We start from the raw sequence: 15807 nt of genomic DNA, 5'->3' as shown, positions 1-15807 counted from the left end.
GGAGGTAGCCATCGACTTTTTATCACAACTCTGCCGCGCAGGCATCGACCCTCCGAACTGTCTTCACGATGATTCATCCGAGTCGGACGAAAGCCAGTCGCTAAACAAACCTTCTATCCGTTTAGAGATAGCAGACCGAACGAGAACAGACTCAATCACAGGGTGAGAAGAGCTTTCCGATTATCGAGACCATTATTGATTCTCCTTCAGCTCATATGGCGTTAGGTTCATTACATATCCGAAAAGGTCGTCCACAGCAAGTCTTAAATTCGGTAGTCTTTCTGTTGACGTTATCCCTCGCTCCAACTCGTTCCTAACTCTCGCTCAGCACAATTGTTTAAAGTAATCAATTCTATGCATGAAGCCATCATCGAAAACGTGCCCGTGACAAAAAGGTTGCTGCATTTCTTTTGGACCTCGTGGAAGAATGTTAACTCGATTCACAGAGACATTTATTATCGGGACGTACCACTATTTAAAGAGCAAAGGATTGTTGATAATGTGCGATTCGTAAATTGGATAAATAGGATTCGTATTTGAGCCTAAGTCTGAGCCCAGATAGTTGACGATATCGCTGCATCCCTGAAACTCGAAAGGTCAGATCTGAACGTTGTACGTGTTAAGTTTACATTTTTGAGAGCATCAACTCATACTTCGAATCAGAGGGCGACTTCCAAGGGCATATTCTGTGGGTCGACCTTAAACGTTTACTTGTCAAGCGGCGACGTTATCCACGGAAACGACTCGGAGGTTGAACAACCTTTCTATCAGTGAACAAGCTTTACTCATTACGAACATCAAGGCGTCTCTAATCCCTATCGGCGAGGATGTTGAGACTTTCCGTGTTGATGAAGACCTAGCATGGGTTTTGATTATCGAAAAAGACGTACGGCCCGTTACTATAATGATGCCCACCGTATCGCAACCGTGTTTTCACAGGCGGTTTTTCAAACCCTTTGCCATCTCAATGCAAGCAATCATCCATTGCTACCAGGGAAAGGCCTTCTGATTACGGTGAAGTCACTCCCTTTGAATGAACATTCCCCCTTAATACCTTGTTTGACAGGGTAAAGGCTACCCCGACATGGCCACCCGACATCTAGTCAAGACACTTTGTGATGCTCTACCTAAGACGTAAGTTTCAACTTCCTACTAGTATCCTACACGGACTACATACTCGTTCAATATCACGTTAGAATTCCAATAGTGGCGTTGGTCGACGGAGATCCCTATGGCTTAGACATTCTTTCCGTTTACAAATATGGAAGTAGCAGGCTGCGTCATGAAAATGGGAAACTCGCTGCAAGACGCGTGAAATGGATGGGCCTTTGGTCAAGTGAAATATCTAGGTGGTTATTGCGCTATTCAATATCCCCTCCAATAGGTCTGATTTGTGTCTAGACTGGGCATTGACAAAGACACTCTCATACCCATTTCCCAGCACGACGAGAAGAAGGTTGGATAATGTTTGGATACTTGAGCGATTAGGCTGAAAGTACACAGGCTTTATCAATGCTTCAACGCCCACAGGATGTCATGCCCACAAAATGGAGGTATAACTCTGCACCTTCAATGTGTAACATTAACTCATTTCGATATTGCAACAGGAAAGAGCTCATGTACATGCTACACAGTCGTCGCAAGGCCGAAATCGAAATTCTCTCTAGTTCCGTCAACTCGTCTCCGGTTTTGGCATCAGACCCAATGTTACCTTCTTCGATTGAAAGCGAAGCGATGCAACGAAAACCGCTCCTTCACTATCTGCATGTCAAACTCTCGCAACTAGTTGCTTCTGCTCAAACACATTATGGTCCTTACAAGATCTTACTTGAGAAACAACCGACAAGGAACAAGAACTACATCAAGTCAGTTTGATTCGAATGAGTGATATTATTAGTCGTATGCCAGGTTTATGCTACAGTATTAATAGGTCGTGAGTGCAGTCCGTATAGTCCATATAGTCCGTTTCAAATTGTAATAACAAGAACGTCCCAAACAAAAGCGGAAGTCTGTAATCCAATGAAAATCCGCCCAGCGACCTCGGATGGCTACAACCTTAGGATGCATTGGCTGGATGTAGAGGAGGGCTGGAAGTATCCTTTTTACCGTGAATCATTGACAAAGACACGGGTGTGCTAGATCTACTGCCAGAAGCGGATGCTTCCAAAGCTTTCATGGAAAAGTCTCCAGCTTGCACAGGAATAGGCGCGTAAAACTGTGATTCAGGACGCGGGGGAGGAGTTACAAAGCGCGGCTGTGTCAGTTCTGGTACATTATCGCCGTTGCCGTCATGCCCGTGGTGGGAGTAAGGGGAGGGAAGGAAAACTGAATGGCCCGATTCACTTCCATCCCCGGGGCCGTTCTGATCGTTTCCCTGCGCAGCACCAGATTCTTGATCGCTATATGGAGCGGGGACATCTGTGTACTGGGGAGTGGTCTCGAGGCGGGTTGTTAACGTTGTGTCCATCTGGGGCAGAGAAAGTAACGGAATACTACTGGACGAATGCAGACTGTCCACGTTAGACCGAGGTTTTTGTTTGAGGAACGTGTCGAGCTGACTCTGATCCATTTTGCCTAAGTACACCGATCCTCTGGGTCGTTTTTTAGCGTTCCGTCTTCTTCTCCGGAGGACGGAAAAGATGACGGAGAGTAAAGTCAGAACTACGAAGCCTCCAATGACACCGCCAACGATAGCACCGATTTCCGTCCCATGGCCATCCGAACTCGGAGTAGAAGATGATGAGGCACTAGAATTAGCGGATGTAGATGAGACAGTGCTGGTAATCGAATTCGACTGGGTAAATGATGCCGAAGTGGACGATGATGAAGAAGATGAAGCAGAGGGAGACGAAGATGAGGAAAGGGAGGAGGAAGATGAAGACGGTGAAACAGAACTGGAACCAGTGGTTGTACTGCTAGTCGAGCTTGGGCTAGAATTAGATATTGAAGTACTGGAGACTGAAGTGCTCAGCGAAGTAGTCGTGTCGGCTCGACCGCTGAATATAACCTCATCAACACCAACGCACAAACAAAAAACCGATACTCACAACACTACCGAGTCGATAAACATTATGGGAAGTTGAAAGAAAGCTGCGATTTCCTGTGCGCCCACGACTCCACTCAACGTAAATTAAAGAAACGGGCAGGAAGCCGATCGGCGAAGTGTCTATTTATACATGAAAGCTTCGCCCGCAGCAACAGGGCCAGGCTGAGTGGGCTTCAGCGCTTTTGTACGTATTTCACTTAACTTACATTCGTGTTGAGGGGGAGATGGTGATTCACGGCGTAGAACAAGATGGTGATGATCATGTAGGAAGTGCAGTGATGTTGTGTTTGCCTTGGTTTTGTCACTGCCATAATGTAGTTGGGCCAATTGAGAATCCACATTTTGGGTCATTTGGAACAACTATGTACATAATATAGTAATAATAAGTTATCGACAATCCAGGGAGAATAAATACATATCATCTATGCAGCATCTATGTATCGGAATTCTGAATCAACCATCGAGTCAGGTTTTAAACTGTGCAAGTACTCCTGAGGTTCTCACAGAAATACATAAATAATCGTAGCAAGGTGCAAAAAAGCTCAAGAGAAGAAGGCATTCTATAAAGGGGGTGGCCATACAAATTACTTCTCCTCTGTTGAGTCCCTCGATTCGCCGTCCTCGCTTGAATCAGTTGAACCTCCGGAATAAGATGCTGATTGGTGGACGATACGAACATGGCGGCGCATGTTGCTTCGTACACTGAAAGAACGATGACAACCTTCCTCGGGGCAAACATATGCTGTGACTTTTATCAAAACAAGTTTTATGGCCTTATTTAAGGTTGAAACCTTACGTTTTTCTCCGGTATGGGTAGTAATATGAATCTGAGTTGAATATGTTATAGCCAAACATCACAAGAAAGCTTATAAGCAACCAACCTTCAAGCCACTCGGTCTGCTGAATTCCTTGTCGCAATAACTACATTTATGCTGCGTTCTTGAGGGGCTGCCTGGATTTCTCTGACTAATCATAGGTCTCGGTCGGAGGTTGCCAGGGTCGGGCAGCAAATCGTGCATATTTTCAACAGTGTGGTAGTTTCGATTGTACCCGGTCGAATTACGAGGATCATACAAAGAATCATACCCGCTATGCCCAACAGAGCGGGAACTAGAATCACCCTCTCTTCTATAGTATGGGTCGCCGTATGGGCCACTGGGGTATTGTCTAGCAGAAGTTGAACGGACAGAAGCTAAAGCAGACATTGCTTGATTTGTTTCTAGAGCAGAAATACGGGGATCGCGGGGAGCATTCATCGTTGTAGCAGGGTAATTCATCTGAGAAGAATAACCCTGGTTATATGAGGAAGGATTAAGAATTAAGCAAGGGATACAACTGGAATCGAACGCGCCTGGTTGTTTGACAGGGGAATTTGAGGCCAGGTAGCTGAGGGGATACCTTGACTAGCTGGCATAGCTTGTTGGCCTTGCCTGTTCACGGGCAATGGGGGAAGCCTTAAGGAGGTGTGTGCTCTCGAACTTCTATCCTCTGCAATGTCTTTAGTATTCATTTATTTCAGGGCAAATTATTATGTCACCGAAAATGCGAGATATAGAAGGAAGAACTGGTCGATCTTCAAGCTGATCGTCGTCCACTGTGTTGAAGGGATTGTTATACATGTTGAGAGTGTGTAATGAATTTTGGGAATACTACATTCCGATAACCACTGAGTCAACTTATATAGAAGTCTGGGTTTGAAGGTTTGCATGTGAAGTCGTCAAGACCTTTCTCGTGAATCCTGGCAGGGTCATTGCTTTCATTGCTTGAGACGAGAGCTCGCCTTCTCTCATAATCGCAGTGTACCATGTAGATATTCAAATAACGGAAACAATGATAAAGTCGAAGAAATCAACGGGCTCAGAGGCTGTGCTCTCCACGTGAGCTTGCCATTCAATCCACGTTGCGCCGTCGACACGGCAACGCTCGGCAACCAAGATTTGAACGACTTCAACAAAACATCGCGACTCGAGGACCAATACTTTACTAGTATGATCGCAGTAGAGCCAAACTCAGTGCTGTGTTGATATCCATTTTCCCTCGATACAGCGAGCTCCTCTAAGCTGAATGCCTTTTGAATCAAAATCTCCAACGGTAAAACGGAGATTTACCCTACTCAAAAAGTACTCCATGATATTGACGATTGAGCAGTAGATACTACTGAAGGCTACTCGTCATGGCAAAGCAGACGAAGTTTGGTCCTTTCGGAGCTCACTGCATGGCACTGTAATGAACGAGAGACCATACGCGTTTCGACAGTGTTTCGACTCAGAGAAATCAGAGAGATACTACTAGTCAATCAGAGTCAATCACATGTATGAATAAGTTACTTCGAATAAGTTAGAATAAATTAAGTGTACACTGGCTTCAGCATCCCAGTAGCACTGTGTAACTATCTTCTATCTATTTGTGTTACATCAGTTAATCAGACCATTCGTCGTCTTTTGAAAGCTCTTCCCCCGACGAATGCGAATGGTTGTTCTGGTGCACGAGGCGAATGTGACGCAACATGTTACTACGAACTCCAAATCGACGACCACAATTCTCCTCCGGGCAGACAAAGTCTAAAAGTAGAGCCAATCATTACAAGACGGAATCGGGATGATATTTGATGCGAACCTTTATCACCTGTATGAGATATGATGTGTATCTGCGGAATGTGAATTCGTTGAATTCGCCTTCAATATGTAGTCTACTTACCTTCAAAGCGCTCGGCCTAAGGAATCCCTTCCCGCAATAGCGACACTCGTATTTGTTCGCCTTCGACGGACCCTCCTCCGGACGAGACCCTTGTCCGGCCATAGCTACGGGGGTGTATCCAGGGGACCGCTGTTCTACGCGTGAATCTTCCATGGCGGGAGGGCGGGAGGATCCGCTAGAAGCCGCATAGTACGAGGAACTTTGCGCATGCTGTTGAGGTGGAGGGACATAGGAGTATGGACTCGGACCATAGCTCAAAGAAGGTGCGCCGCTGTATCTATTTTCTACCCTTTCCGTGCGTATGACTGGAGACGACGCAGGCATTGTCATACCTGAGGGTTGATAACGTGATGCAACTGGAGAAGGTGTGCTGTATGAGGCTGCTCGGTTGACAGGAGGGTAAGAAGATCCACCAGGAGCAGATTGATCGTAGCGGGGCCTCTTCATTCGAGGGTCCTGCAGATCGAGAACTCCAGAAGGATTATTGAATGGCGAAGTTACATAAGCCTATAACATTTATTATATGTATGATGGAAAAGAGATGGTTAACCTGCTTACTCTGCTACTCCTATGACCGGACTGCTGGCTTCCTTCTTGGAAGCCTTGATCATGGCCAACCCGTAGAGGCGGTAGGGATAAATCCGAGCTAGAGGCAGGCCTGCTGGGGATAGTATCTGGGAGGTCGGTGAGAAGATATCATCATGTCTACAAAAACAGCTTACCAAGAATTTGCGAAATCGGCGGTAGAGTCACGTCCTGTGGTCGTTGTTTACTGGAACGATCTGAAGACATTATGGTTGAGCTGCTATTCTGGAGTTTGATACAAGAAAACTTTCGAAAAACAGTCTTTATAACACTTCACCTCAAGCATGGCCTGAAGCTATACAACATTGATGGCGCGAGGTTTGAGTCTAAGGAGAAGTTTGTTAGTTGACGGTAAGCAGTGATATTGAACAGTCCCAAGGAACTCAGTTATGCACCTGCATACCTAGAAAAGTGATGGCACTTGAAAGATAAAGGCTAAGAAATTCACGATTAGAGAGTAATGTCCCAAAAACTGCATGTTGTTCCTTGTTAATTGTGAAGTTGACGACTTTTACTTGCATTTCAAAAGAGTTGTGCAATAAGTGGCGAGTGCAGATAGTTGCGGAGATGGCGCAAGTGTCTAAAACAGGATCTACATGTGAATTATTATACAATATTTCTTGCCAAAATTTGCGAAAGTAACCTTCATGATTAGATGTTCATGTGAATTGTCATCACCTTCTACTCAATGTAGCGGCCACTGGTACAACGGAAAGAACATCTCAGCAAAAAACACATAACAAATCTCTTGAACCAGAAATGAAGGTTCATTGCCATCGACAGTCTTATCTCAACCCCACACAGATACCTGGGTATTGCCAAACCATTCAGGCAGTGAATTCCAAAATTCATCCCGGGCAGCTTCCACTTCGGCATGAAACTCTGAGCGACAGTATTCACATGGACGCAAAAACCCTCCATCACCTCTTTCATATATCATTTCGGTGTCCATGATGGTGAACAAAGGATCACAGCTACGGTGGCAGACGAGGCTATTCGTGGCGCGGAGGACATCGTAGAAGACGTTTTCAAATGCGAGTTGACAGAATCGTCGTCGAGGATGATTTCCAGTCTGCATATATATGCAATTGGAGGAAGGTTTCCGACCTTCAAGCTGGTTTACTAGGAAAGTTGACAGAAATCTGGAGGCATCTTCACGTCCTTTCAAGAGGTTGAATAAGTCTTCTTCTGAAAGACGATGACGTTCTACTGTTCCTGAGGCGATGTATCCTGCGGCAGTGTGGCTGATAGGGCTCCGAGAGAGATCATAGAAAGCGGAAGGTAAAAGCTCAGGTGCATTGACTGATCGTGCTAGATTGATGATGAATCTGATGTGCGCAAGTGTAAGGTTAAGATCAAGACTTTGAAAAGTCGATTACTCACATTGGATGAGGGGTGTATTTTCGAGGTTCGTATACGCCATCGGAGCTCAGCATTGCCTCCTCACGAGCATCCCATAGGGATAAACTTGAAGGCCAAACGATAGAGAATCCTCGCAAAAGATCATTTCGTAAACGCTGTACTTGATACTTGGTTGTGAGTCGCAGCATAGCAGAGACGATTTCGAAAGATTTAGTAGTAGACGACAGATCAGGTCTGTGCTTAAGCGTTAATTAGTTTGATTAGCATACATGTAGCTGCTTACATTCCATCATACAAGGCTATCAAGAAATAGAACATATCTTCTGAGCTGTCTTGGACTTCTAGCACTGGCCGACCTTCGAGGGAAACAAAAGTTGAGGCATCTTCAAGAGATTCCAAGGCAGTTCTGAGAACCGGAGAATGACGACAGAGGAGACCTTGATGCACGAGGAAATAGCATTTTCCAGCCAACAAGGCAATGTTACCATCCTTGAACGAAAAATCTGTATGTCTAGTGACAATTTCAAGCGAACTTGAGGGTTCACAGGGAGACATGATAAGCGAATGAAAGAGTGTGTAGGTTTAGTGAGTGAGTTTCGGCCAACGGCGAGACGCTAGAGATTGTGAAGTTTCAATTATAGTCTGGGCGCATACATGGAACGGATAGAGAGACAAAAGAGAGATACTAAAGAAGTGCTCAGTAATGGTCAGCCATTGTACAGTACTGTCAGTCTTTATTTGGCGAGCGTCTATTGCACTTGCGTCACATGATATGAGCACGGTTTTTTTTTCAATTTGCTTCAAAATTTGTACCGTCTCCTTGAATTATCCCCTACCTAGCCAGTTACATCGACAATGTCTGAAACACCCGTACAACGCCTTGTTCCTGGTGCTCCACCACCACCGCCTCTCACCAAGTCGCAGTTGAAGAAGAAGCGTAAATCCAAGACAAAAGCCAATGAGCAAGCAGGCGAGTCTCTCGTCGCAATTACCGACGCTAGTACTGTAGCACTTGTGGAAAAAGCTCCCGAGATTGCGGACATCCAAGAAGGCATTGTCGCTCCTGAATTGGTAGCTCAGCCTTCCGAAGCTCAATCGACTACCGAGGACGTGACACTCAAACTCAGCCCGATTGTGGATCTTGTCAATAAACGACTGAAGGCCACCAACAAAAAGATTGTAAGCCTTCAGATTCGACATCCTCCTACAGTTCACAAACTCTTCTGTTTTGCTCCTCCAAGACGCGCATAACGACCTATACTACTGTAGATCCCGCGACACTCAATGAGGATCAGAGACGCGCGATCAACTCCCTCCCGGCGTTGGAAGCTGTCTCAAAAGAGCTGTTGGAAGTAAAAAAAGCGGTAGAGGTGCGTTTCGAAATCATTCTGTAACTGATGTTATAAAAAGCAACTTCAGGTTCATGAAGCAGAACTTGCGATCGAGCTTGCTTCAAAACGACGCGCCGCCGAAGAAGCTGAGAGGCTTCGGATATCCGACGCTGTTTCTGCTACTGAGGTATATGCCTCCAGAATAATCCCGCAAGAAGAACATCCTATAATAACCCAATTTTGCAGGCTTCTAACGCAGAAAAAGCTATCAAACTTGTGGTTTTCCTTCGCATGCTAGCACTTCTTGCATCCGGGGAGCTCGACTTATCTGAATTTGGATTCAACCAGGAAGAGATAAATGCTGTTAATGGTGCTGGAGTAATACTACTTGGAAGTGATGCTGCAACCAAAGACGTTATTGTTCGAGAATTCCTATCTTCCAACGGTCATTTTGATGGTGTTTCTTGTAAGGAATATGTTCTGTCGATGTGCTTGCGTTTACTCTCCTGTTTCAGGTTCGCGGCTTTCGGAGATATGTGATCAGGTTCTCTCCCCTCCTGCTCCCCCAGCCGAGGCAGCTGCTCTAGATGCAGTAGAGGTAAATGAGCATGAACCTTCACACCATTCTGCAGAAGTCGAAGAGTATACCGAGCCGGAGGTGGCTGGTCTGGTCAGTGCTCCAATGACCACCACCGGAAGCTTCCATTTTATGCAGGCAAGCGAGTTAGAAACACCGTCTTTCGAAGAAAATGTGGAGTGGGTCGACACGGCTGACCTTGTAGATGGCTCAGAACAAGTAGAGGAGACGGAGGAGGTCAATGGTCATCTCAAGGAAACTCCTGCACCCGAGGTAGGCGAAAAATTAAATGCGCATGCTACCCTCACTGAAAAGGAAAATGTGCAGGTACCTGCTTCAAGTGAGCCTATGGATTGGGCTGCCGAGGATGACAACGAACTGCCTGACATTGACAATCTTCATGCTACTTTTGGCAAATCTGGCTCTGTCACGCCAACTGTACAGCCAGAGCCTCAAGAGTCTCCAGACATTATTGAGCCCACAACAAATGATCAAATCTCTTCCGCTGTCGAAGGAGAGGATGGGTTTACCCAGGCTCGCGGTGGACGTGGAAGAGGTCGGGGTTCACGAGGTGGAGACCGTGGCTCCCGTGGGGGCTTCCGTGGCAATGATCGCGGAGGATATCGAGGCGGTGAACGTGGAGGCTTCCGAGGTGGGCATCGAGGAGGAGACCGAGGTAAAGAAATTTAGTGCTCTCGGATGGTTTAACCATAATGACTTGACAGGTGGATTCCGTGGACGAGGAGATTGGAGAGGAGCTGATGGCGAGTTCCGTGGACGTGGAAGGGGCCGCGGAAGGGGAGGTCTGTTTATGACCTATATCTTGTCGAGCTCTGTCTGATCATATTTTATGCCAGGTTTTGCACCTCCCTCCCAGGCAGCATGAGAATTATAATTACTGTACTTTTGAAAATGCCTTAGCGGGCAAATGAGTTTTCCTTCGATGATTCCCCATTATTCTCTCGGACCTCATATTTTGATATTCATATCTTTAAATTATGTAGACCAGTGTTTGTATGCTGCTCACACCCTCCCATTCGTGTTTGTTTTGCCTTTCTCGTCTGTTTGCTGTTCCATTGTACAATTTGGTGTGAATTTTTGCATTACCGATTCTGTGTAGTGATTCCATTGTAGCTATATCCAATCTATCTCTGTATAGATGAAAATATCCAGCTTTGACCGTCCATTCTCACGACAATTTTATTCTGCATCCCCCATCTTATACTGCGAATCAGATGATTGACTACTCGTTATATCTTGTCACTGGTCGAGAATTGCTTCCTCAAGGACAGGTTCGTCTTCCTGTAGCCATTATAGCCATAATGGTCATTGACGTTATCAATCTTTTTGCAGGATTACTTTGATTCATTGGAACAGGTTACGCATTCGCTATCATAACCTTTTACTACCCTCACATGGAGTACATAGTCTCTTCAAGGCGGTGTTACCGTCGTGCAAATTCGAGAAAAGAATACGGACACTCGCGAGGCGCTTATGACATCTACATCCTGATCGAATACGATACTGACGTTCACAGTATACAGTTTCTTGATGTTGCACTGAGGTCGAAGGTTATCTGCGACCGATACAATGTTCCCCTGATTGTTAATGATCGTGTCGATATCGCTCTTGCGGTGCAGGCTGCTGGCGTACATGTTGGTCAATCCGATATGCCAGTCTCAATTGCGCGGAAGTTGCTGCCAAGGGGCACAGTCATCGGCGTTTCTTGCAATAACATTCAAGAATTAGACAAGGCAGTAAGTGATGGTGTAGATTATGTAGGTATTGGAGCGGTGTGGTCCACGACGACGAAGACTTTGAACAAACCAGTTGTTGGAGGTTCGTCAGGATTGCGTTTGCAATGCTGAAGATTTGACAAGCCTATTTCTTTCTAGTTCGAGGAGTGGGGGAATTGTTACGAAAGCTGGATGGGACTTCTGTCAAAGCGGTCGGTATTGGTGAGTGATTCAACTCCTATGTCTGTGCAGAGGATTTGACCTTCCATGAATATATGTAGGCGGAATCAAGCTGAAAAATCTATTACGAACTCTCCATGGAACTGTCAGCACAACAAATCGTGCGTTAGATGGTGTCGCTGTCGTGTCAGAGATAGTAGCCTCGACGCGGCCGCGGGAAGCTGCCGCAAAATTATGCGAAGTCCTTTCTGCATTCAGAAGCGGTGACTCTATCTTCAAAGCTATGAGAACGCGCTCAGAATATACCGCAGGGTCTGTGATAGATGGGGTCGTTCAAATTATGAGTTGTGTCCGAGACCACAATCCATTGGTTCATCAAGTCAGAAGCTCGCTATGAAGTTTCTGCACCGAACGTTCATTGAGTTCCTCTTGTAGATCACAAATAATGTTTCCATCGCACAATCTGCCAATGCTACGATAGCTCTAGGTGCTTCACCGATCATGGCCACCACTGTACAAGAAATGGAAGACATATCGCGTATAAATGGGGCACTTTTGGTCAATATTGGGACTTTAGTCCCCACTGCATATGAAGGCATGGTAGTAGCTGGTGAATCCACATTCAATCAAGTTTCAACCTGGATGATCATTCAACTGGTAATATCATAGGATCCTGTGCGAATGCTCAAAAGAAACCTGTTGTCTTCGATCCTGTCGGCGTTGGCGCATCTCATTTTCGTCAGAGTTCTGTCAATAGTATGTGCGAATTCGATGTTGCTTATTGACACTTTGATAACTAAAGAGCTTTCATCTCAGCATTGTTAGACAGTTGGCAAGCCAGTGTGGATTTTTTTTCTGTCGATAGTGAAATTCCATTGCTCACATCAATAGCAGGTGTCATCAAAGGAAATGCAGGCGAGCTCGCAGCTCTAGCAGGATCAAATGAGGTTTAATCACTTGCGTGCGCATTTGAAAGTCATTGATCCTCTGAAACCTTTAGGTACAATCCAAAGGCGTCGACACCATAGGGTCAGGATTTAAAGATCCTGTTTCTTTTGTCAGAAATCTTGCTCGGAAAGAACGCAAGCACATTGTTCTGCAAATGTGTCGTCACGTTGCTTATGTTCTTGGCACCTCTAGGCTGCGTGATTGTGATGAGCGGCGAAATCGATTATATATCGGATGGTGCCAATGTCGCCGTTTTGTCTAATGGACACCAACTGTTGGGTCAAATCACAGGCTCCGGTTGCATAGCTGGCTCGTGCATTGCTTCTCATTGTGCTGGAGCTATGATTTTAGCACAAGGGGAGGATAAGGAAGGGAAGCTAGTCATCGGTGATATTTTCCTAGGTGCAATCGGAGGGTGAGTCCGCTCACCGTTCGGAATATCATTCCAATTCTACATAATATTTTCATAGCATTTTGGCACTTACTATCAGCGCCGAATTGGCAGCACTGCGAGAAGATGTCAAAGGCCCTGGCACTTTCTTTCCCGCCTTGATTGATGAATTGTTTACGCTCACTCCTCGCAGTATACAAGAGCGAGCGCGCATTCAGATTCAATAAAATAAGGTTTGGTTAAATCACAGAGTGTATTGGAATCTCTGAATCAGAGTACGTTCGGCATAATCGCTTTTTGTTCAGAGTCTCTCATTATTAGGCTCCATTGTCGTGGACCACACCTTGCTTGGTGACTAATGTACTCAGAATTGAAAGGTAGATTCAATGCGGCGCGCCGCAAGTGTGTACATACTGTCAGAGGCCTCACACAGAAGTGTGCTGATGACAAGCCGGTGAGCTTTACAAGTCCATAGTGTGCCTGCACATCAAAATTGGAAAGGCAGGCATAGTGAACGTGAAGTCATATGTTCTAAGCTGGTTCTAAGAACGAACAGCAACTAGAGTATAATCGAGGTAGAGATGATGGAGGAGTAAAAGAAAGAACGATCTGAGGCTGCTTCAATTCCGGGGTAGCATTGTAAAGTACTTAGGGTGATTAGCTATCATTATAGTAGTAGATAACAATTTGCCACTGCCGTTTGGCTCTCTTCTTTGTGATTCGGGAAAATCAAGGGAAATCATTTGAAAATGAGTGTGGTTTTCATGTTCGATCAATTCTTTCTTGACTTATTACTTCATAGTGCGCCTCGGAGCATCAAGCCAGCGTTCAAGTGTTTGTTACGTGTCCAGACCCCACTAGAGAGAAATGTTCGCTGGCTGTTCCATGGGACGCCCAGTTTTTCTTACGCTGATTTGTTCAAAAATTATCTCAGTGTATGTACTTAGCGTCTTAATCCATCCGGGAAACTACCCTAGCAACAAGTTAATGGGATTGGTTAATTTTTCATCAATCAAAATATCAACAGTTCGCCAATCGAATGCGACATATATGCGCGGGCACATTTGACAATCATTCTTCTTCTCTTTTCTTCGATTCTCTCTACGTCTTGTCAATTTCTTCAGACCCTGGAGGCCGCGATCTGCAGGTCACAGTTTGTTTCAATCTCTTCAAGTCCTTCCTTTTAGCCCATCTATCCTTCCATTGGTCGCCTTTCGCAAGATGCCTTCGCTAATCTCTACAATCGAAGACTTTTCCCCAGTAATCATCTACTCTCCTGATTGGAAGCAAGGCTCTAGCCAATCGGATAACCTTGCGAGCAGGTGAATTACTGCTTTTTCCTGAGTCGTAGTCCTATGATACTGACAGCATGTATGCGGGATCAGCTATACTAGTTCGAGTTTTTTCGCAACCAGTACTAGTGGAGGCACAGCTTCTTTCACTTTCAACGGTACAGGAATAGAACTGTTCGGTTCGAAACGAGGGAATCATGGCCTCTATCAAGTCTCGATTGACCGGACAACTTTTCCTGCTGCCTCAGGAGAAGCTACGGATCCGGGTATCTTCCAGACGTCCCTTTTTTCGAAGACGGATTTAGAGCAGGGACTGCATACTGTGGTTCTGGAAAATCAGGGATCTGCGGGGCAGTTTGTCGACTTGGATTTTGTTAGTCCAATCTCCTTTCCAATTTCCTGCATTTCATGTGGTCACCTGGAATATTGCAGATCACTTGGCATGGTAATATTGGGCAAAGCAACGAGCAATTATTAGTCACCACCGTTCAGGATGATGATCCTTCATTTGTGTATTCACCTAGTAGTGCTTGGTCTGATACTCCGAGTGAACTTGGTTTCTTTTCGGGTAGTTCTGGACAGTGAGTATTTGCTGCCCTCGATGTACTGTCTTTCTGTCTTATCGAAGCTCATGGCGAATTCAAGTTTGACTTCAACTCCTGGTGCATTTTTCACTTATGAATTTCAAGTAAGCTCAAGTTTGTTTCAAAGCGATGCAAATGGGGCTGACCTGCTTTCTTTACTTGAAACTGTTAGGGTAAGTTATCCAGATCCTTCATTCTTATACGCCAAATGATTATGACTGATAATTAGGAGACGGTGTTTCATTGTATGGTCCCGTGGGCCCAGCCTATGCTCCCTTTTCCATCCAATTAAACGGGGATTTGTTGAGCTTTTCAGCCCAGAAAAGCATGAATGCGTCGCAAACCCTTCTCTATCATGCGGATGGTCTTGGTCCAGGTCAGGATCGCTATCCTCCGAAGGATTCCGAGAAATGTACTGATGATCGACTCCGGGTTAAGGATCCCACACCCTGAAGTTACTTTTTGAGCCTTCAGCTGCAGGTCAAATGTTCGCGGTTGATTTCGCTCAAGTTTACACGACGCCCTCAATTGCGAACAGGTGATTATTTGTATGCTACTATCGTGGTGTTTAAATACTAAAGTGCCAAATTGTTTTATCTCAGTTCGTCAGGTGGAGGTTCCGGCAGGTGAGCAATAAAACGCCCAATCAATAGTTTTCCACTACGAAATCTCATCGGGTCATCAGGCTCTCAGGTGGGGCCATAGCGGGGCTTGTGATTGGTCTCCTCGTACTCTGCGGTATCCTAACGGTCGGGCTCTGGTGGTATCTTCGTCGTCGCAGGAACTATAACGTGCGTCGTCGAGAGGGGCCAGCAGTTTTAGAGTCCGAGATAGGCATGAAGCCTGAGCTTGATCTTCCAAACTCTCAGTTTAACATCTCTGGGCCAGTGATGTACGAATATCGTGGCCCAACCCCCGGCGACAGTCAAAGTCGCTTAATCGGGGGTCCGGAAGTTCCCACTACGTTCATGGATTTTGCTAGTACTCATACATTATCAACGGCTGATGATGACTCTTCATCACAATATGTTGGTAATTTTCATTTCATTTGCGACTCTCAAGTACTTAGTTTGTTGGA

At 45.6% G+C, this 15807-nt stretch overlaps 8 protein-coding genes across 8 annotated transcripts; 4 read left to right on the top strand and 4 right to left on the bottom strand.

Annotated features, from left to right (window-relative positions):
- Positions 1–354: 354 nt before the first annotated feature.
- C8R40DRAFT_1045048 (Spo11/DNA topoisomerase VI subunit A) lies at positions 355–1875 on the top strand (the record flags this gene model as incomplete). Its single annotated transcript, XM_046224267.1, has 11 exons — positions 355–395; positions 447–501; positions 559–612; positions 664–750; positions 803–886; positions 940–1014; positions 1067–1134; positions 1197–1349; positions 1402–1456; positions 1504–1553; positions 1608–1875. The coding sequence occupies 11 exons, from the start codon at positions 355–357 to the stop codon at positions 1873–1875; spliced, it is 990 nt and encodes a 329-aa protein (XP_046086473.1).
- On the bottom strand, positions 1855–3371 carry C8R40DRAFT_1103840 (uncharacterized protein). The gene is made up of 2 exons (XM_046228045.1): positions 3048–3371; positions 1855–2996 (listed from the first exon to the last, which is right to left on the bottom strand). The coding sequence occupies exons 1-2, from the start codon at positions 3068–3070 to the stop codon at positions 2057–2059; spliced, it is 963 nt and encodes a 320-aa protein (XP_046086472.1). The 5' UTR covers positions 3071–3371; the 3' UTR covers positions 1855–2056.
- Positions 3372–4852, bottom strand: C8R40DRAFT_1103839 (uncharacterized protein). Its single transcript, XM_046228044.1, has 5 exons — positions 4584–4852; positions 4398–4534; positions 3928–4338; positions 3843–3873; positions 3372–3788 (listed from the first exon to the last, which is right to left on the bottom strand). The coding sequence occupies exons 1-5, from the start codon at positions 4663–4665 to the stop codon at positions 3631–3633; spliced, it is 819 nt and encodes a 272-aa protein (XP_046086471.1). The 5' UTR covers positions 4666–4852; the 3' UTR covers positions 3372–3630.
- Positions 4853–5414: 562 nt separating this feature from the next.
- Positions 5415–6933, bottom strand: C8R40DRAFT_202215 (uncharacterized protein). Its single transcript, XM_046234327.1, has 6 exons — positions 6732–6933; positions 6466–6525; positions 6302–6417; positions 5744–6250; positions 5663–5693; positions 5415–5607 (listed from the first exon to the last, which is right to left on the bottom strand). The coding sequence occupies exons 1-6, from the start codon at positions 6847–6849 to the stop codon at positions 5465–5467; spliced, it is 975 nt and encodes a 324-aa protein (XP_046086470.1). The 5' UTR covers positions 6850–6933; the 3' UTR covers positions 5415–5464.
- On the bottom strand, positions 6914–8404 carry C8R40DRAFT_1103828 (uncharacterized protein). The gene is made up of 3 exons (XM_046228043.1): positions 7974–8404; positions 7712–7924; positions 6914–7656 (listed from the first exon to the last, which is right to left on the bottom strand). The coding sequence occupies exons 1-3, from the start codon at positions 8243–8245 to the stop codon at positions 7119–7121; spliced, it is 1023 nt and encodes a 340-aa protein (XP_046086469.1). The 5' UTR covers positions 8246–8404; the 3' UTR covers positions 6914–7118.
- A 69-nt stretch (positions 8405–8473) lies between these two features.
- Positions 8474–10794, top strand: C8R40DRAFT_1103826 (uncharacterized protein). Its single transcript, XM_046228042.1, has 8 exons — positions 8474–8869; positions 8932–9060; positions 9110–9208; positions 9268–9487; positions 9537–9871; positions 9926–10274; positions 10324–10401; positions 10456–10794. The coding sequence occupies exons 1-8, from the start codon at positions 8546–8548 to the stop codon at positions 10482–10484; spliced, it is 1563 nt and encodes a 520-aa protein (XP_046086468.1). The 5' UTR covers positions 8474–8545; the 3' UTR covers positions 10485–10794.
- Positions 10795–13253, top strand: C8R40DRAFT_1103820 (thiamine biosynthetic bifunctional enzyme Thi4). Its single transcript, XM_046228041.1, has 13 exons — positions 10795–10890; positions 10952–10975; positions 11027–11086; positions 11143–11437; positions 11494–11556; positions 11616–11893; positions 11950–12124; positions 12184–12270; positions 12331–12354; positions 12409–12461; positions 12515–12596; positions 12655–12877; positions 12933–13253. Exons 1-13 carry the CDS (start codon positions 10834–10836, stop codon positions 13078–13080), a joined length of 1569 nt encoding a protein of 522 aa, XP_046086467.1. The 5' UTR covers positions 10795–10833; the 3' UTR covers positions 13081–13253.
- Positions 13254–14074: 821 nt separating this feature from the next.
- On the top strand, positions 14075–15271 carry C8R40DRAFT_1045420 (uncharacterized protein; the record flags this gene model as incomplete). Its single annotated transcript, XM_046224302.1, has 6 exons — positions 14075–14175; positions 14239–14518; positions 14578–14726; positions 14791–14843; positions 14959–15105; positions 15168–15271. 6 exons carry the CDS (start codon positions 14075–14077, stop codon positions 15269–15271), a joined length of 834 nt encoding a protein of 277 aa, XP_046086466.1.
- Between the last annotated feature and the right edge of the window lie 536 nt (positions 15272–15807).

Source organism: Lentinula edodes (assembly GCF_021015755.1).
Source record: "Lentinula edodes strain Le(Bin) 0899 ss11 chromosome Unknown C8R40scaffold_17, whole genome shotgun sequence".
Classification (NCBI taxonomy): Eukaryota; Fungi; Basidiomycota; class Agaricomycetes; order Agaricales; family Omphalotaceae; genus Lentinula; species Lentinula edodes.
The sequence above is the reverse complement of the archived record's forward strand: the minus strand, read 5'-3'. Positions and strand labels throughout refer to the sequence as shown.